This window comes from Mangifera indica, chromosome 14 (genome assembly GCF_011075055.1).
Source record: "Mangifera indica cultivar Alphonso chromosome 14, CATAS_Mindica_2.1, whole genome shotgun sequence".
In the NCBI taxonomy this organism is placed as follows: Eukaryota; Viridiplantae; Streptophyta; class Magnoliopsida; order Sapindales; family Anacardiaceae; genus Mangifera; species Mangifera indica.
The window spans coordinates 2033644-2055581 of record NC_058150.1 but is presented as its reverse complement, the minus strand read 5'-3'; the positions used below and the strand labels follow the sequence as shown (position 1 = coordinate 2055581).

Below are 21938 nucleotides of genomic sequence, written 5' to 3'. Positions count from 1 at the left end.
TTTATTTATTTATAATTTGATTCAAGAATCTTCTTTATATAATGATATGAAATGGAAAAAAAATAATATAATAAGAAAGGGATAATTTTATCTGGGTATTTTTAAATTTAATAAAATTATATATATTTAATTTTAAATATTTAATAAAATATTTAAACAATTTATAACACGTCACCTTAATACCGATTAAATAGTTACAGCCTGGAATGAGAGACAAACAGATTCTTATAGATTCTAAGTGGGGTGCTTGGGCCTCAGAGTCAACGATATGCATTTAAAGGTAGGCTGCTCCTGCAGCCGAATAATAAATAACAAGAGACGTCACATAATGTTCCCCATATTCCTCTTTTACACTACGAAGAATTTAGGTACATTTTCCAACTATTAATTAATGGCAGAAAAGACATATTATTAATATATCTAATTATATATTAAAATATTTATATATATGTAATTTTATTGAAAAAAAAAATCTTAAATCCTTAAGATTTTGTATCTGGGTTCATCTTATTTTGTAATCTTAACATTTGTAATTTGATTATATTCATCTAGGCCTAATCAAAAGCCACCTTTCAAGAGCGTTTTAAATGATGACAAGGGAAGCATATTGCTGAGCTTTTATGAGAAAATGACAACTTCATTTTCCATGCCCACTGAATACTGAATCAGCTTTTCATCAATTTAAAGACCCCCTAAAATAATTTATGGCCACCTACCATTTCCCCAACTATATTCAATTCACCTTCTTTGCATGTTAATTTCTTTTCATGATGAATGCAATTTGGTTGTAAATTTTACTAAGTTTAACTTGCTTTGTGTGTACCATTCATAGTGGGAAACACAGGACTTCACTTATGAGTGTAGATTTGAAAGCTAATTAATAAAATTATGTGTATTAATAATGAGTAATAATTTATGTATTAAAGATAATATATCATCGTGTGAATGGATGATTTTGACTCAGAGTCAAAAACTAATTTGAATATGCGTTACAAGTGAAGAAAAAGTCTTTGATTGAAACATGAATTCCCCACAACTAGACTTTCTTACTATTCCTGAAATGAGTAAAGCATTGGATCTCTTGCCCATACAGAGAAACTCAAAATGGGTTCTTATCAAAGTATGACACTAGATGAAATTGCTGACTAAGAAATCATCTGATACAGGATAAATTTCTTTCTATATTCTGGACATTCGAGAAGTAATATGAGTGTATGTATCAGCAGTTTCGACAAATAAAAATTTAAGGCATCAAGAACAAAAGCATGTAAAAAATACATGTAAAAGAAAATGCTTTCATGAGTTTAAGACACCAAAATTTTGCTTATCAGAAAATTGCAGAGTCAATATGGAAACTATACGGCAATTTTAATAATCTATGATTCTGCAGGCTGGTCTTCAGGTACATCCTCTGGTTCCTTCTTACTTTCAGATTCATCAACTTTCCTTTCACTGAATTTCAAATGAATTGGTCGACCCATCAACTCCTGTAGGAAGAAGAATATTAAGATGATACACCATGACAATTTAAACAATAACATCAGGTTTTTCTTTAAAAGTTGCAGACGATGTAATTTTTGTATGGCTATGAAGCAATCGATATACATATACATGAGTGCAGCCATGCATGTAAGATTGTTCAAGAGTAAATAGGCCAGAAACTGCATACCCTGCACTGAGATCGTTACCAAAATTGTTATTGCTTTAGATATAAATGAATAATATTTCAATCATTGAGACTAGTCTACAAAACTGATTAATTACCAGTCCTGCATACATAGTCATTTTGTCTTACTAAACCAGTTAGCTAGTTATATGGTTCCCTCATATATATTCTCTAGCCAATTCAGCAAAATGGCATGCATATTAAAGCGAGTCGACAAGTCCATAACTCCATGGCTGAGTGCCAGAGCTAAGTTTATGTTGAAAATTTTACTAACCACTAACAAATATTTGATTTCCAAAATTTTACTTGATACTTACTGCATTAACCATCATGGAGAGGAATTTATTCTAATTAACGTATTCCATTGCCACTCCATTCATGTCAATCTTTATAAAGAACTCCAAGAATTAACAGGTTCTACCAAATCTCAATAAATGAGCTGTAGGTTTTTGTCACCTAAAGACCCCTTTTTTAGCCAAAAACTAAAAGAGAGAAAAGTTATCAACTTACATTCTCCATTTATTCATGTGCATCATAGAAACCAAACAAATACACAACCAAGAGAGCCAAACGAAAGGTTTCACGAACATAAATGGAAAATTTCATTCTAAAGATTGCATAGAAGCTGAGTATGAAAGAACAAGTAGGTAAATGAAAACAGCTCATGCTATTTCCTTTGTCAAGAGAAACTAAACAAGGTAACAAGAAGCCCACCATTTTTATAGGGTTGAAGACTAACATTTAATAATGATATTTATCTAATACACCAAATCAACAAAAATTTATGCAATCGGCTAATGTAATTGAGTATTTAAATTTATCTTCATTACCTTCCCATTCAGAGAAGAAATTGCAATCTCTGCCTACTCCAGACAAAGCGGTAACCATCAGATATTCCTGGAGCTTCAAAAACGATCGTGGCAGAAACAGGATTGTGATCGGCTGAAAAAAATCCTCAGAGATTATTGGATCTAACTTTCCAAGCAAGATTTGACGCATTAACTTATGTTGTGTATCTATAGATTGTGTCTCTCCATTTTGTGCTTCCTCATCAAGGGGACTTGGAGGCCGTGGCTCTCAATTGGAGGACGAGGTTTCTTGAATTTCTTTGCAAACTCAACTCTAATAATCCTCCCAGACACTTCCTACAGCACAAAATCTTAGTTGAAGTAAATTTACTTGTTTCCAAAATAAAAATTATCCATTGAGAATGCTTATATCATTAAATTTATTGTAAAATTTCACACAGAATGGCACACAAGAAGCAAAGAAAGATCAAAAAGGAAAACAGAACAGAGAAAAGAAGTCTAACACAAATAAAAAGATAGATAGATAAGACAAATACAAAAATCTAAGAGACAATTAGAGTTAATGAGGCAGCACTCTGATCAACGAATCTCCTTAGTGCGATTTTTGTATTTTGAATTTTGAACAAATGAAAGAAACCAAAATTCAAATCTATCAACACTAAGTTTGACACAACAATTTACAAACACAAAATACATAATGCAGCATACAAGAGTAACAAAACATAATAGTAATATCAATTAAGAGCACATGTAGAATTTAACTTACAAGAGTGTCAAGCTTATCAAGAGCAGCCGAGCCTCTTCTCCTGAGGCCATTGTCACAAATGAAAATTTTCTGCTCTAACCATCTTAATGCTTTGTAATCTATAACATTAACATCTTACACTGATAACCCATAAACAACATGAACATAAACAAAAAATAGATATAAAGAGAGAAGAAGAACCTCAACATCAGTAACAGCTCCACATTGGCCAAAGAGGTTCTTGATATCTACAACAGAGAGAGACCAAGCAAATTCAATACACATAGCTTTCTCCTTAAATTTTATTTCTGGGTTTCCGCCTCTTTCTCTTCTACTACCGTTGTCTCTTCTACCGCAGAGCATAATTGAAAGCAGTCCCTTTTTTTTCCGTTGTGTTGGTGAGAGGGAATAGAGGAAAATTTGAAATGAGAAGTAGCTTTACAGAGGAACGTGGTGGCTTGGAATAAATGTGGGATCCAGAGAAAGAAGATGTGTGACTGGTGGGAAATAGTCATTATTCCGCCAAAATAAAATTAAAAAAACTGAGACGCTTTACCAACTACATCGGTACTTTAAAATGTTTTCGAAAGGGATTTCAATCCACACCCTCTTGTACCTAAAGACTTTTCCATTACTATTCAAGCAACTTCTTAAAGCCAGAGTGCAAATGTTATAATACATGATAGAAGGATTCAATCTGAAACCTTTTTCAAAGGTCAGTGAGGGCATGAGCCCCAAATCACCTCTTAGTGGCTTTGTCCCTACTTTTATATATATATATATATATAGACACACACACACACACACCCCTTCATTCACTAAAATAATTCAATAAATAAGAATACGAATAGTTTCATATGCGCCCCTCATGCATCCAAGCCTTTTTCCCTTCTCTTTACAAAGTTTTCCCACCACATATATGGCATTGGTTGTAAGCAAATTTGTCTCTTTACTCAACCTCTATTTTCTTCCTCATCCTGTACAAGGTATTCCTTTTCAAAAAGTTGTCCTTCGGTGATTAGACTAGAAGATCAAAACCCTCCTTTAAAAATTATTATTACCACCTTTAGTAGCTTTCAGTTTCAGGGATCCAAGGTAAAGAACAAAAAACAGGTAGGTTATGGAAACTTTTTCTCCATTTTAATTAATACCTGAGCTCCTTGTTTGTGTAACTTCAACAACAAACAAAACCCTGAAGAAAACACTCCTCAGACTTCTCTCAGAAAAATGGCACTAAGCAACAATGTTATCGGAGCCATCAACTTCGTCGCCATGCTTCTTTCAATCCCGGTCATCGGTGCCGGAATCTGGCTGGCAACCGAACCGGATAATTCCTGTGTAAAGATTTTGCAATGGCCGGTTATTATCTTGGGCATTTTGATTTTGGTTGTGGCTCTTGCAGGCTTTATAGGAGGCTTTTGGCGCATCCCGTGGCTCCTTATATTCTACCTTGTAGCGATGCTCATTCTCATAATATTGCTCGCCTGTTTGGTTGTGTTTATTTACATGGTTACAGTTAGGGGCTCGGGCCACCTTGCACCAAGTAGAGCTTACTTGGAGTATCGTCTGGAAGATTATTCAGGATGGCTCCAGAGAAGAGTTCGGAGGCCTTACAAATGGGATCGGATTAAAACTTGTCTTGCCTCAAGTCAAATATGTGCCCAGTTGAATCAGAGTTATCAGGGGGCTCAGGATTTCTTTAATGCCCATCTAACGCCATTGCAGGTAAACTATACTACCAGGATTATTCAAAGAACAGAACTTGTTGAGTTCAAATCCTAATGAAAGCAAGAATGTCTTCTTCTATATATTTCAACATTGTTTTTGAAACATTTAATTAAATATAGATCATGCTAGATATTTTTAAAATTAATTAATTTAGAAGGTATATAAACACATTCTTCGTGACATCCTTAAACAAATCATATATTGATAAAATACGAGAGATTTTTTGTTTGTATATGCATTTTACATTGTTTGGGATGTTAAAATAAGACTGGTAGTCTATGAAGCTACTTTGCATATCCTCTTGACAGATGGTTTTTACATTCTTCTTAAGCAAAGAACAATAAACAATATCTCTATATAAAGTAAAACAGCATTAGATTCTTGAAACAATTTGTTAATCTTGATTTACAAAGTGTTCTCAATCTTTTATTTTTATTCTTTTTTGCTTTATCTTTACAGTCTGGATGCTGTAAGCCCCCCACACAGTGTGGGTACACATTTATTAATCCAACGTATTGGATAAGTCCTATCAACAATGCGGCAGACATGGATTGCCTGCAATGGAGCAATGACCAAAACCAGCTATGCTACAACTGCGATTCATGCAAAGCCGGATTGCTGGCAAATCTAAAGAAAGAATGGCGAAGAGCAGACATCATATTACTCATAACTCTCGTTGCTTTGATCTGGGTTTATGTGATTGGATGTTGTGCCTTCAGAAATGCCAAAACGGAAGACCTCTTTCGAAGATACAAGCAAGGAACCACTTACACGTAAGAGAAGAGATAGAATATGATTAAGCAGTGTGAATTTGATTCTAGATAGCTTAAATTTTATCAACTTATTGTAAAAGATAGTAAAACTATGTGTTGGGTTTGGTGATATAATGAGGGACTAAAGCTGCCAATGGGCGCGGCTGTGCTTGATTTGCGGAGGGGCACCGAAAGTTGATTGCTTTTGAATTGAATAATTGTTGTTGTGATGGTGGCAGGCAATTTAAGGGGCCATCTTTTAAGGGAAGAGATTTACTAGCTAGGGTTTTTTTTTTTTCTCATATCTTCTGCGGGCAAGCTTTTTATACTCTCAATCAAAATTTGACAGAACTAGGACTATGTCCGTCGTCTTCTTCAGTGGCACAAGTCAAAGCAATGGGCCATAAGCTCAGATTTTGGTAGACTGTGTCCCTGTTTATTATATCACTTATATAAGAACGAAGGTTTAGGTATTTTCTTAACTAAAAGCTGTAACATCCAGATGGTAATTGTTGTATGCACTCAAATTTACCATTAAATATTTCAAATTTTTGATTAAATATGAAAAATATATTAAATTAATTAAATAACAAACTTGATTTTCTGCACTTAAAATTAAATTAAATTAATTAACAAAGGAAATTGCTTTTGGAAAATCGGGAAAGCAAAATTGTTGTTAGTATTCAAGTAGGCTCAATGGCCTACTTATTCTTCATATAAATATAAATGGTGGGTTAGCTATTTTAATTAATGGTAGGCCCCAACTGAATTATATTACGGCCCAGCAAGAAATGAACCCTAAAATTTGCACATAGTACAAAAGGCTTATTTGGGCTGGGTCCTTTAGTGTGGGTCAATCCGATTTAAAGAAAATTAAATTTGAACAAAATCAAAATTTTGGCCCTGAAGAATCCAGGAATTTTCAACTTCAGGTTGGCCCAGTACCACATCTCAGAAATTAATTTGTGGCTCGGCTATCGCAAGTAAAATACTGTTCTTGTCCATATGGATATGGCAGGTGCAGAGACAGATGACCAAGAAAATGAGCAATAAATGAGAAGTAGCAAAAAGGAAGAAGCAACAATTGGTTGAGCGAACAAAGTTGACATAAGGAACTTATCAAACAAAAAAGTTGAATTTAGGAGCCCCAACATGGTGGATTGAGTGTCAAAGACATGGTGCCCAAGTGTAAGAATATGAGTTTAAAAATTATTAATGATATATCAAAATTAAACTCTTAATATATTTATATAATAATTATAAAACCGATCACTGAACATAAGTTTTATTTTTTTAGTATAAATAATTCAACCCAGAAAAGATAATTCAATTGAAATATAAAGTTCTTACTATAATTAATTGTTAAAAAATAATCAAACTAAAGAGAGATTCTAATCAATTGTTGCACAGTCAAAGCAACCCAAATAAACCTAAACCGATTCACAAGAAACATTTAAACAAAGAACCCTTTTAGGGTTTCTGAATAGAAAGATATATACAGTTGGAGGAGAAAGAGAAATCATATTTGAACTCTAGAGGAGGCCCCTCTTACATGGCGTGTCTATGATGGATCCACTCTCTATCATTGGATCTGCTACTTGCTAATCTTATCCACTATCATTTGCAATTTCTTCACCGTATTTCGGACCCCATTTATGCATCTTCTTGGCCCCCCATGCATGTCGTTATTAAGAAAAATTGGTATTAGGGTTTCAGATTTTCTTGCCTAAGTATTTGTGCTCGCTTGATATGCCAACAAGCTTTGGCTTCTTTAACTTGAATGGAAGTTCAGTCAGTTTCAAAGAAAATAGCAAATCACTGTCCGGTATAGTTTAAGTGTTAAAAAAAATGATCTCATATATAAAAGAATAAAAATTTAAATATTTTATAAGCATACAATCGATCATTAAACTCAAAATTTATTTTATTCAGTATGATTGATTTTAATTCAATATAAAATTATTTAATAAAATAATAATATATTATTTATATATTTAATTAGATACTTAAAATAAAATTCACATAATTTAAAAAAAAAAATTTTATCCCAAGATATCCTTAGTGATAAGTGCTAGTTAAAGGCTAGAAGAAGTTGCGAGATTTCCACAGCAATTAAGGGCCCTTTTGCTGTACCAATTTTTTAAAAAAATATTTTTAAATAAAAAGTACTTTTGCCTCAGATTTTTAGCCTTTCACTAAAGTGCTTTTTTATGAGACAAATAAAAAAAGAATTTAAAGAAAGTGAAAAACATATGAAGCACGCCATACATATCCTTCTTGCAATTAATGAAAAAAAATAAGCAATTTCTTACGTGAAACGCCAATTCATATTCCAATCTTAACTCCCACATTTTAAACCCACCCAAGAATTTATCTTGAGAATTACCAAAACTTGTGACCTCAAAAATTGAATAAACTAAAATTTACAATAAAAATTATATAATTAAATAATTTTAAATTAAAAATAAAATAATATTTAATCACATAATAATAATTTATTTATATATTTAAATTATATAAATATATATATATATATAATATTACTTTTAAATTTATATTTTTAAAAACAGTTTGTCATTATGCCTAGGCCAAATGATTATGTCCCACCCAAGGTTTGATACAAACCTAACTTCTTATCTATTAATTATTGAAAATCTAAATACTCATCTGTCTATTAAATTTTACTGTTATTGTTAAAGGTAAAATCATATTTAAAGATTTTATTTAAAGAAAAAATCTTTTTCCCACCTTAGTTTTAAAAACTAACAATTTTCCCCTAGCCTCAAATTTTTCCATGTTTAAAAACTAACTTTTCCCCACCAAGTCTAAGGTTTGCATAACATCCATATTTTTTCTATTGCAGTCACCCCAAGCCTTCTAAAATATTTGAGTTTCACCCCCACTTCACCTTTAGATCGCCATCGACAACTTTCTCCCTTCGTCTCCAACATCTTCATCATTGAGCATGAGCTATTAGCGTTCTTTTCCCTATCATATCTCTATCGTTCGAAGCAAAAATCAATGAAAATCGAGTAAGAGATCTTGCTCAAATTCTGCCTCCTTGGTGCATCGTGTCGACAAGAGGCACCAAGAAGGCCGACAACGAGAACAAAACAAACTGGTCTTTCAAGTCAACCCTCAAAATTACATTCTCTTCTTTTAGTGACCATTCTTTTTGATAATTCACTACAACACATCGTCAACCATCACTTGCACCTCATTCCTCTCCCCAGTGGTTTCTCGTGTGATGTCACCCTGTTGAGTTATGCGTCGGCCAATGCACAGCTTTGTTGCATGGATCCGAGTGACAAATTCAATCATTTTTATCAATTTTTGGGTGGTTTCTATGTTGAAAAACCATCGGGGAAATGAAGAAAATGTTAATGGTGAGGCTGACGATATGCTGGAATGAATCGTCAAAAAGAGAGAATGCAATTTTGGTTGTGTAAGTGTAATATATTTTAACTTTGAGAGGGCGATTCTAACACTAAAATATAGAAACCCTAAATTGTTGGGGTGAGAAAATAACTTTTTAAAATTAAATTAAAGAAAAATTATTAGTTTTTAAAATTAAAATAAGAAAATAAGATAAATTATTTTTTTAAAACAAAATTTTTAAATAATATTTTTACTTTTATTAAATAATAATAAAATTTAATAGACAGATAGACATTTAAATTTGTAAGATCTAACAAATAAAAATTTGAGGTTGGGAATAAAAGTCTTTTGACCTTTTAATAAAATATCATAGGAACCAAGACCGCTTGGAAGATCCCATAATTATTATTGTCGTTTAACTTGTGACAAATAGATATCTGAAGACCGCCGAGTTGAATTTCTAGTCCTTTCAATGTGTATATCCAAATCCCACATGTGCGGTGCGCACACTTAATTCGTGTTAAATGTAATTCATATAATATAAAATTTACTTTTTATATTTTTAAAATATTTTTCATACTACTAATTAGGATTTCAAGATTTTTTATTAAATTATTATTTTTTGAAGTTGTCAATTCATTGTAATTATATTTAATAATTTTGATGTTATTTGTTATTTTAATTAAAAATAAAAATAATTTTATACTCAAAATTTAATTAAAAATAAAAAAAAATTAATGCAAGGTGCAATCAAATTATCGAATATTATACATCACATCAAACACAAAAAAAAAATGTAAAGATTTAGCACATGCAGCTGGGTGTACTGTTTTGCAGAGGAAATTGATAGGTGACGTGGAATAGCAATAGCCGATGGATTTTAAAATAATTGAATCAAAAGGGGACCCAATGGAGAGACAGAAGAAATCAAGTTCATCAGCATGTTGTGGACGTGATTGAAGATTGAAACAGATTAACAAACTAAACGACATAATTGCTTAGGTAATAGGCCAGAAACGTATTTAAATTGGCAGAGAGGTTGAAGATGAAGATGAAGATGAAGATGAAGGCGAAGGCGAAGGCGAAGGTGAATCGAAAAGTCATTTACTAAAAAAAAGAAAAAGAAGGGTGATGGACATATTTCATGAAATTAATATAAATAAATAAATAAAGAGACAAGATAAATGGAGTGAGATCCACATCCACCATTGATTATTTTCTTTCAAGAGTCTTATAATATATTCCTCTTACCATCATCATCACTACTTTTTTAAGATTTATAAATTGTATTCCCTATTTTAAAGGCAACACATCCATCACTAATTGCATTCTTTTAATAAGATTAGTAGGCTAATTGTATTTTGTAGCGTTTACCCTATTTTATAGTTTCGAATATTTGTGATTCGTAATAATATTCATTTTCTGTGCTTTTAAAATTAATCACACATGTGATGAATAAGATCAAATAATTTCTTATCAAAGTTTTGGTGTTAGATGATGAGTTATACAAGAAAGATATGTTTTTATAATTTGATTATAATTATTAATTTATTACCTGTTAATATATTTTTAATAAAAACGATATTATATATATTTAATAAGAATAAAAAACTTGAAAAATAGCAATACATTGGTTTTAGAAGGCTAATACCTCTTTGCCTAGTAAATAAAAATATGAATTATTTACATTTTAAATATGTCATTTCAAAATTTTGAACTTAAAATATATCAAATACGTATTTAATATATTTTTTGTATTAATACGTATTTATATTGTTTTTTATAAATTTTTTAAAATATAAAAATATCTATTACATTTTCAATTAATTAATAATATAATTATATAAAATAAAAAACTTAATTTTTTAATTCAAATTTCTAACTTTTTCTGATAATTTTTTATGATGATTAAATCTTGATTATATATTATATTATATAATATAATCAATTAAATATGTTATATTTAAATTATTAATTAGATGATTTATAGAAATTTTAAAATTATTATTAATAATATTATATTTTTAAAAACACGTTATTAACATATTATTCTTTGAAACGTGTAACATGAAGGTCAATTTATGGACACGTGGCAGTAGATTGATGAAATACATAATAGACTCTAGTTGCCGCCATTGATGTGGCGTTTTCTAGTTTTCATCACTTTAACTAGGAATCGATTTTCCACGTGTCAGCATCTTACCCGGTCAAACTTTCAATTCATAAGCACTCAGTGTTATTCGTACAAGTTGTGCGTTTTAAATTTATGATGGCACGAAAATTACCTGGATCCCATGATTATGTTCAGTATTGGCCGAAATATAAAATTACTCGATAATTGATATATGATAATTAAGTTGGGTATAATATTGTATATTAAAATTTTAATTTTTTATATTATATATTAAATATTATATTATATTATTTTTAATAAATAATAAATAATATAAATAATATTTTACTTTTTTAAATATTATAAATATCTTTAAAATTTAAATTTTTTTTATACATCTTTATTATATCGTATTTTTTAAAAAAGACATATTAATTTATATTAATAATATATATTACATCATAGGATATATAATATTATAGAATATATTTATCATATTATATTAATTTGATATATTTTATAATATATATTAATTTTTACTTGTATCATATTATAAAATATATTATCATAATATATTAACAATTATATTCTATAAGTAATATATAAAATTTTATATAAAAAATAAAAATTTAAATATTTTAAAATAATTATTGAATTAAATATTTAATTTATCCAATATGATTGCTTATATTAAAAAAAAAAAATTGGAAAACATCGATTCGATGACAACCGCTTAAAGTGGGAACAGCGTGGGCCCATGTTTCAGTCAAAAAGATTTGGACGGTAAAAAGTTAGAAACTAGTACAAACATGTACAAACAAAACGTTGGAAGGCAAGCACGCGCTTGCCACGCACCACCCCAACCGGTTAAGTTTTTATTTTCTGTAAATTCCATTAAGAGATTAGGTAGCCATGCTGGTATTATAAAAATAATAGGATTATATATATATATAATTTTATATATAAATAATTATATATTATTTTATTTTTAATTTTTAATTATCTAATCATATGATAATATATTATTATTTATATATAAAATTATGTATATAATATTATTCTTATAAAAAAACCTTTCATTTTTTTCACAATATTCAATATAATTTTCTTTTTCGATCATTTTTAATTTTGAAAATTGAAATATCACTAATATCATCAACATATTTTTAATATGGTACTGCTGTTTATTAATTATTGCTTAATAGTTTTTTTTTTTTTTACTTTTATAGAGATAATACTTATCTTTGGGGTAAAAATTATGTTTGGGGATGGGGTTTAATGTGGCCTAAATTGTCCATATAAGGGAAAAACAAGTAATTCATCGGTACACACCAGTGAAAAAATGGACTTAAAAAATCTAGGTTTAGGTAGAAAAAATGGTTGGGGGTGGCAATATGTCGTTTTATCAAACTTTTGGGAGTACATTGTCATTTGTCTAAATATTATAATATGATTAGTATATTTGTATCTCTAATGATGCAAACAAATCACACTTCACCTATAAATATATAAACACTTTATTTTTTTTCCTATCTATTTTTATTTCATTTTAAATAAAATTTAAAAATTAACTACGACAGTGACATTCATCACCAACAAAGTTGAGAATCTTATTAATAGATACAATTCTCAACTAAAATCACACCGATTTGATATGATTCTTTATCAAATTTGCGACAATTTCAATCAAAATCGTATCAATTTATGCTATTTTCTAATTGAAATTATACCAAATTGATGTGATTCTGGTTGAGAATCATACTGATTAGTGCAATCTAATTTTTTATTGAAATCGTATCAAATCTTTGTGATTCTTAATAACATTGATAATAAATGTCATTGGCGATAATTAATTTAATTTTTTCTTTTTAATTAAAATTAATGAAAATTATTGATAAAATAATATACGTAATGAAATTTTGAAGATAATATATTATTTAATTTGAATGTTTTTATTCTTTTTATTAATAGATTTTAAAGATTTAACTTAATAGGTAAAAATATATGGTATCATCCAACTTGGTGGGAAATAGTAATTTGCCCCAAATGAGGGTGAAGAAGAAGTAGATGTTCTGGAAGGTTTTAAAAAGGTAGAAAATTGGAACACGTTTTTTGCGATGTAGTTATTATGAGTCAGATGAAACAAGTTCCAAAACGACATTTGGCAATTACATGAGAAAAAGCAAACTTCTTGAAAGCCTTTGAATTTGATTGCCTTCACACAATAAAGTCTGTTTCAATGTGGCATCTAACCACCGACCTAACACAAAAATATACCATAAATTCAATTTTCCCGACCCCACTCTCTTTTTCACCGTTCACATCTCTCTTCAGTGACGAAATTTTAGATCCGATGATTATCTTAAATTATTATTTTTTATAATAAAAAAATTTATTTCGATATATGATGTTCTTAGGATAACTTTTATTTTTTTTTAATAACAAAAATTTTTATTTAAATTAAATTATTTTTTAAAAATTAAATCAACTATATCAAAGTAAATAACTAATTAACGGTATAAATACTATATTAAATAAATAAAAATTTTAATTTTAAAATATTATTAAAAAAATTTTAAACACTTCTTCGTGTAGTTGGAATCCCATTTTTCGCAACTCAAACAATAATATATATTTTTTTAATTCCAATGAGAGTCGAACTTTATAATACATGAAAAATGTGACAAAAATAAGATCAAAGAAAGTCACTTTTTTTTAATTTTACTTTAGTGGGTAGGTAAAAATATCATTGATTTTATCGAATCTATGGAAAACAAGAAGGGAGCCCACTTGACCTCAGAAAGCAAACCAATCCAATCCAAACCGCCTTTCTGACCTTGAGAAAATGGTTTTGTAAAGGGCGGCGGCCGAGCGAGCCCCATTATTTCATTACACGCACTGAGAAACAGATCACACGTGCCACCACCACTATGGACCCACCAAACTTGGAAAGGCCTTATTACCACCATTGATTTACATCTAAAAATAGAAACAATTAAAAAAAAACTAACAACAAAGATATAGTTGTCTTATTTCATTTCCATATATAAATACATCCACTATCTTTTCTCTATTTACATCCCAACCCACAACTATTACCAAAACTTAAGTATAGAGCACCTTTCACTTATTACCATCAAGCCTTCCATATTTTGTCTTAATTTCCATTTCCCCCCTCCTATTTTCCAAGCTTCTGTTTGCTGCTTCTATGTACAGGGAACGCTAAAGAAAACTAAGCAGTAGTAGAAGCACTGTTAAACTACTAACTTGTATAACTGAGGGACTAATAATGACACTAGTATTCTATGAATAATCCCCCCATGGGGGCTCGGTGGGGGATTCCCTTTCTTCGATTGCCAGTTCGGAAACTACCAGCAGTTGGAGGTGGCGTTGATGGCGAGAAGCTTTGAACTTTGTTGTTTTTGTTGTTGCTGCTACTGTTCTTGTGCTTGCCATGGCTGCTGCTGCTGTATGAGTCCTCAGAATCCGACCCCATTGCAAGTCGATTCTTTCTTTTCTTCTCGAAATTCTTCGATGTTCCAACAATCTGTGATCAATGATTTCAACAGAATGTTTAGAAAATTGGTGATTAAAAGGCAATTCATGCTTTTCATTTGCAATTGAGAAGCCGAAGAAAACGGGAATTTTAATGCTTCACATTGCCACTGTCCCTAAAGAAAAAGTCAAAATAATCTCACCAACCAAAATGTTCATACATTAAATATTATTAAGTTGAATTCTTTATTTACTTAATGACTAAGGATATAGGGAAAATAAAAAACCTTATTTTTTAAAAAAAAATTCCTACACTTTCTCAGCAACCAAACAGCAGAAACAGAAGATCTGCAACATTGTAGTACCTTGCAGCCGAGAGAGCAGAACCGGAAGGAGTCAAGAAGGCTCCTTTCACAGACCTCACAGTTGTTGGTTACACCTTTGCCAGGCCTAGGCTGACGCCTCTCATTCAAGAACACGACCCTTGCACTGTTTATGACATAAGTTTGAACTCCAGAAATGTCGAGCACTTTCTGTATTTCAGAAACCCTTATCACATCATGGTATGAAGATCTCCTTATCTGTCAAGAAAAGAAAAATCAAAACCCAATTAGAAAATCATAATTGTAAACTGATGTATTAATAACTGTCAATTAATAGTCAAAAAACAGAATGAGCCATCAAAGTGGAAACAGGGGATTCTTATTTACCATCATTTAATCCGAAATTGAGCTGTTTTGGAACTAAATACAGGGGAAATTGATGAAGCTTCGGCTTATCTGTCCAAAAGGAAATTTTTATTTGGAGAAAAACATGGGGGAAATGAACAATGGTGAAAGTTGAAAATCTTTTAATTTGATTTAATTCAGAAATCAATAATTTTCCAGATAGAAATAGGGAGCAGAGAAAATTATAGCTTCTGATTTAAATCAAAATAGCTCATTTCAACTCAGGAATACAAGGAGGGATAGAATCAAACTTAATCAAGAAAGCGAGGAAACCAAGAAGATTGCCAAAATAGGTCTAACAAGAAGAGGATCGGAAAGATTTGACGAATGAAGAAGAAGCCAAATTGAAAGAATGACTGAAGCAACAAGGGAAAAAAGAATAAGAGACCCAGAAACCAAACACAAAGAGAAGGAGAAGAAAAAAAGCAAACCTGAATAGCACGATGATCCTTATGGTAAGCTAAGCAGAGAGAGCAAAAGGCGCCATTCATACAATCCAAACAGTACATATTACATTCACTCTTGTGAGAATCAGCATGTAACTTGCATTGAACAAAGAATCTCTCTCTCAACAATGGCTTAAGCCATGGAGGCCACCTGTTGTCATCTTCATCCGGACCCTGTAAATCATTCACGCAAACAAAACAAACAACATTACAACCAAAACCTCAAAAAGCAAAAAAGGAGAAAAAAAACCCCAAAACACGCATTTTTCATACCATGATTCTCCTATTCTTGGGCTTGATTTCGCGGACTGTGGTTTCCTGATTCTCGATCGCCAGCTTGAACAGAGTAGTGCGGTTTGGCTTTGGTTTTAGACTTACAGTTACAAAGAAACAGAGAAAGAGTGTGTTTTTTGAAAAAATGTGTAAGCAATGAGAAGAGGATTAAATAGTAGTGGAAAAGAGAGAGAAGGGAGAAGACAAAGTAGAGAGAAGAGAGGCGGCTGAGAGGCAGAGAGAGAGAGAGGGAGAGAGAGTCAGAGGGCAACAAAGAAAGAGTGGCCGTGCTTATCCTCACAAAGCCTGACACTCCGAACCTAAATCCAAACCTACCTACGTTGGCCGAAAGAAACCCACCTCTTCCATCCCTTTTAAATATTTTTTATATCATTTTTTGCCTTGTTTTAAAATTATTATTCTTTCTCCCCACTCATTATCTGGGATAATTTATTTAATTATTCTCTTTTTTATTCACCTCAAATGGGAAAATCTATCTAGGTTCGCGTATATTTTCTCAAATGATAAGTCATAACCACATACCATTATTGGTGCCACTCAATTATATAAATTAATATAAATAATAAATAATACAACGTACTTCTAATAAATATAAATAATATACCCATTCAAAAAAAAATATAAAATATTATTATATTATTAAAATTTATTTTTAATTTAATATTATTTATTTATATGATAATATTATCTAATAATTTAATTAAATATACATAGTTATATTGTATAATAATTTTCGTAAATTTAGGTGTATATAATATGAGTAATGTTATATGTATCAATTTTAAATACATAAATAATATATATTTATATATGTTAATATATGATTAAATATTATTTTATTTTTAATTTAAAATTATTTATTTATTTAATAATATATATTAAATATATATTTATTTATATATCTAAAATAAATATATATAATTTTATTGAAAATAAAACAACAAATGTAGCCACAAAATACGAAATAGGTTTGAGACAAGTTTAGATGTTATATTTGGTTTTGTTCAGCCGTTCAACATTTTCCCTTCAATTGGAAAATTCTTGTTTAATCTTTAATTAGCATATTAAATCATGGGTTAGTTGTTAATTGTTAAGTGTTTTTATCAAAATATGAATATCAGCACATGTAAATCATGTTTTTGAGTTTTATGCAAAACTTTTCTATTTATTTCGGCAATTTTTTCCTATCCATTATTCATTATTTACTGTTTGTAGTACTAAAACGACATTCAAATTGGTCTATGAGATGATTGAGGACCCAAAATTATATTTGTATTAGTGCTCCTAATTATAAGATTAATTACTTAAATGGCAAAATCAATTTCGCCCTTTCTTTTTATTAATAAAATTATATATATAATTTTTATACATAAATAATTATTTATCACTTGGTAATTGAATGTTTATTTATCTTTAATTTTTAAATATTTAATTATATAATAACACATCATTATTTGTAAATAAAATTTATTGTATTAAGATATTGTATGGTGTTCATGTACCCAATAAACTAAATTTATGTTTTTTTTTAAATTAAAATATATTTACATTTATATTTTAATTTAAATCATTGTATGGTATTAAGATATTTATATTTATGCAAATTTAATAGGTATTTAGAGGCCTGCTTAGTTTAGTTAAGGGTAATATATATTTTATTATTCATATTATTTTATTTGGTTTCTTTTGTAATTTTCTATTACATTAGATAATATGGTAGCTGGAATAGGACTGATATGATTACTATCCCTAATTTAAGTATTAAAAATTATTAAGATAATATTAATTTTATTTTTAATAAAAATATAAATATTATTATTATTATTTATTAATTATCAATGATTTTTATTTTTATGTAAGTTAAATACAATGTTTCGTTGATAAAAACAAAATTGCGGAAAATCTCATTAAATAAGTTCGGCAAAAACCCTATAAGGTAAGAATTAATTAAAATTAATAAAAAATAATTAAAGTAGTTTTATAGTATTTTATTTATCGTAGTCCTATTTTATAATATCAACTGACACACATTTTTAATCATTTCAAAAAAATAAAAATTGTAATTTTATTTAAAAATTATTTTTTAAACATAAATGAAACAAACCCTAATTTGTTTTCTTTGTAGTAATAAGATATCTAAATAAACAAAATAAGTAAATAAAAATTAAAGATTAAAATTATTTATATTAGGTAGGATTAATTAGGCATTTTAAAGCAAGTTTTATATTTAATTAATAAGGATGAAAGTGGGGCGGTCCATAAGAGCATCCCACGCTAAGAGATTATGAGCCATAGAGAGCATGAATGGCCACATTCCAAATTTCAACTATAATTTTTAATGCTTTTAGTAAAAACTAATACAATATTTGGCCGCAATTGTCACGCCATTACCACGGTCTAAAAGGTACGTTTTCTTCTAGATTGCACGTGTCAGGTGCAATTCAAGTGATGTACATAATTGGGGTCGCGTCCATTTGTTGTAATTGTAGAATTCCAAATTATACTAAGTTTATTTCAACCCCACAAGATTACAATTTTTGTATGATTTTAACGGTTAAATTGCAATCGAATGGTAATAAAAATCACATTAAAAAGTTACAATCCAGCCGAATATGATAAGATTACATCTCTCTAATTTGATTATGGTCATTGGGTCTAATGGATTGTTATAAATTCTTTGAAAGGTAATACAGTAATTTCATAAAATGACATAATCGAAGATAATATGGTAATTATAACTTAATCAAATCCTATAAAATTATATATTTTAAATATGATTACAGTCGTTAAATTTAATAGATTGTTGCTGACTCTTTGAAGGGTAATGTGATAATTTTGTAAAATAACATAATTAAAGGTAATATGGTAATTTATTTGTTTAATACTTTGTTAGGATTTCTTTTCTGTTTGTGAAGTTGAGTTTTGGGTAATATTTTGTAGTTTTTGAATTTAGGGGGTTGACAATGTGATATCCACGAACCTTGGGTGGGAAAATTAATCTTAATTTTAATGTTGGTACTCGATGTGATGCCTCTATTTATCTTTCCCTTTCATTTCTTGACAAAAAGATTCTACTCTCAAATTAAAAAGGGGCTATAAATTTAATGTAGATTTCAGATTCATTGAATTCAATAATCATAAATGTTCTAATTAAATATTTTAAAATAAAATTATACTTAAAAAAATATTTTTATTTAATTTAAATTAAAAAATGTAAACGGGGTTATAAATTTAATGTAGATTTCTTACTTTTCTTGTAAATATTGTTGTCTAGATTCCATCCCAAATTTAATCAGAGTAACGCCTAAATTAAATACAACTAAATGAGAATGAATAAATTATAAAATATATATTTCAAATTTTTAATCCAATAAATATGTCTTGATGGCATAATAATCTTTTTATCGTTAAATTTAGTGGTTAAACTTATTTAACGAATTCTGAAGGGTAGATTAGACTTTTTAATTACCCTTAGTATAAAACTAAGGATGTAAGAATTTAAAGGAATAATTTCATATGATTAAACTATGTAATACAACTTAGTGAGGAGGGGGTAAAGAGGTAATATGGGGGCATGTATACAAACATGTTTTGGCCCTTTCCTCCTCGTAATTAAACCGAATTCTCTCAAAATGTCTCTAAGAATAACAATAAGATCTACAATTAAGGGTAATTTCTATCAAATTACTCTTCTACTTTCCAATCTTTAAGGTGAATTAAGGTAACATTAAGAACCCTAATTTTCTAGGGTTAATATGAATTCAAATTTCTTATAAATTTTTTATTATTTGTTATCAGAAAAGTGAAATTGGGGTTAAATTGAAGAAGATTGTTGTAGAGACAAAGGAAAATTGCCAAAAAGAGAAGTAGTAGCACCCCAACTTGTATTAGAATGACAAATTAGGGTCAATTGTACATGCACGTGCAAATAATTTCATACCATTTTTTTAATAGAGCAATGCTATGTGAACCTATTTTTGGTACATAATTCATATACACAGTGATGTATCATCATATAATTAGGTGATTTTAAAACATGTGTCATCATATGATAAAGAAACATCTAATCACATGATAACACCTCATTTGTGTACACAAATTATGTATCAAAAATGGGTACACATAGTTTTATTGTTTTTAATAATATGACCATTGGGGAGAGCGAATTGGTTTAATTTCATAATGGATTTGAAGTTTGATCTATAAATTATAATTAATTTGATAAAAAAATAATATGAATCTAATAAAGATTTTTTTGTTTAAAAAAAAATTTTTTTTTTAAATGATGTTTAGTTTGAATAATATTTTATTATCAAAATTTAAAAATTACTTTAAAGATATATTATTTGAAATATTATTGGATATAAATAATTATTATATTTGATAAAATTTAATAAATATAAATAATTATTGTATTTAGTTAACAGTAATAAAATAATATTAATAAATTATTTTATTAACAAATTAATAATATAATATAAATAATAAAAGATAAATTATCAAAATAATCTTAAATAATTGGAACTGAGCAAACCCTTATGGGTTGTTTGGTTAAAGTGCTTTAAAGATTACCTTAAGGGTGTGTTTGGTTAAAAGTTTTAAGATTACCTTGGTAATATATTTTTTATTCTTTTGTTTGGTTTGTCAGTAATAAAATATTACAGTAATCTTCTATTACCAATGCTGACGTAGCAGGTAATATAGGTGATATTCTGATTACCACCTTCACCTTAGGTATTTAAAGATTACTGGGATAATCTTGAGTTTATTATAGAAAAATGATTATTTATTAATTTTTTGAAATAAAAATAAATTTATTTTTAATTAATATTACAAATAATATAAAAAATAATTATATTCAAGGGCATTTAAGTAAAATAATTTACTAGTAATCTTTTATTACTTTTAATCAAACACAATAATTATTTATACCTATCAAATTTTATCAAACATAGTAATCATTTATATCCAATAATCTTATAAGTAATCTATCTTCAAGATAATTTTTCTATTTTAGTAATCAAACATTACCCAAACCAAACGCCCCCTAATAATCTATCTTTTATTACTTCTATTACCTTTTTGGTTTGTTAGTAATAAAATATTACAGTAATAAAATATTACAGTAATCTTCTATTATCAATGCTGATGTGACAGGTAATATAAGTGATAATCTGATTATCACATTTACCTTAGGTATTAAAAGATTACCAAAGTGATCTTGATTTTATTATAATTACATAATTATTTATTAATTTTTAAGATAGAAAAAAATTATTTTTGATTAATATAAAAAATAATATAAAAATATTTAAAAATAATTATATTCAAGGGTATTTAAGTAAAATAACTTACTAACATTATTTTATTACTGTTAACCAAACACATTAATTATTTATATCATCTATTTTTATAAAATTTTATTAAATGTAATAATCATTTATACTCAGTAATTTATCTTTAAAATAATTTTTTTATTTTGATAATAAAATATTATTCAAACTAAACACCCTCTTAATGTTAATGAAGATAACCAAAATCATATGCTACTTTATATTAATGTATCAAACAATTATTAAGAAATTTCTTTATATATTTTAATAAATAAATTATAATTTAACTTTTTTTCCATCATATAATTATTATATATTTTTTAAAAAAACGACAAATGATATAAAACAACAGGGGGCTTGACTAGGGATGGCTAGAGAGAGAAATAGGGTCAAAGTAAAAATGGCCATGGCACACCACGCATGACCGAGAATTGCTGCCCGTCTGCCCAGA

At 28.6% G+C, this 21938-nt stretch overlaps 2 protein-coding genes and 1 pseudogene across 2 annotated transcripts; 1 reads left to right on the top strand and 2 right to left on the bottom strand.

Annotated features, from left to right (window-relative positions):
• Positions 1-1163: 1163 nt before the first annotated feature.
• On the bottom strand, positions 1164-3735 carry LOC123196522 (annotated as a pseudogene).
• A 355-nt stretch (positions 3736-4090) lies between these two features.
• LOC123196025 (protein TORNADO 2-like) lies at positions 4091-5998 on the top strand. Its single transcript, XM_044609907.1, has 2 exons — positions 4091-4945; positions 5408-5998. Exons 1-2 carry the CDS (start codon positions 4448-4450, stop codon positions 5723-5725), a joined length of 816 nt encoding a protein of 271 aa, XP_044465842.1. The 5' UTR covers positions 4091-4447; the 3' UTR covers positions 5726-5998.
• An 8200-nt stretch (positions 5999-14198) lies between these two features.
• LOC123196937 (protein RGF1 INDUCIBLE TRANSCRIPTION FACTOR 1-like) lies at positions 14199-16393 on the bottom strand. Its single transcript, XM_044611090.1, has 4 exons — positions 16134-16393; positions 15846-16034; positions 15052-15267; positions 14199-14738 (listed from the first exon to the last, which is right to left on the bottom strand). The coding sequence occupies exons 1-4, from the start codon at positions 16134-16136 to the stop codon at positions 14487-14489; spliced, it is 660 nt and encodes a 219-aa protein (XP_044467025.1). The 5' UTR covers positions 16137-16393; the 3' UTR covers positions 14199-14486.
• Positions 16394-21938: the final 5545 nt, after the last annotated feature.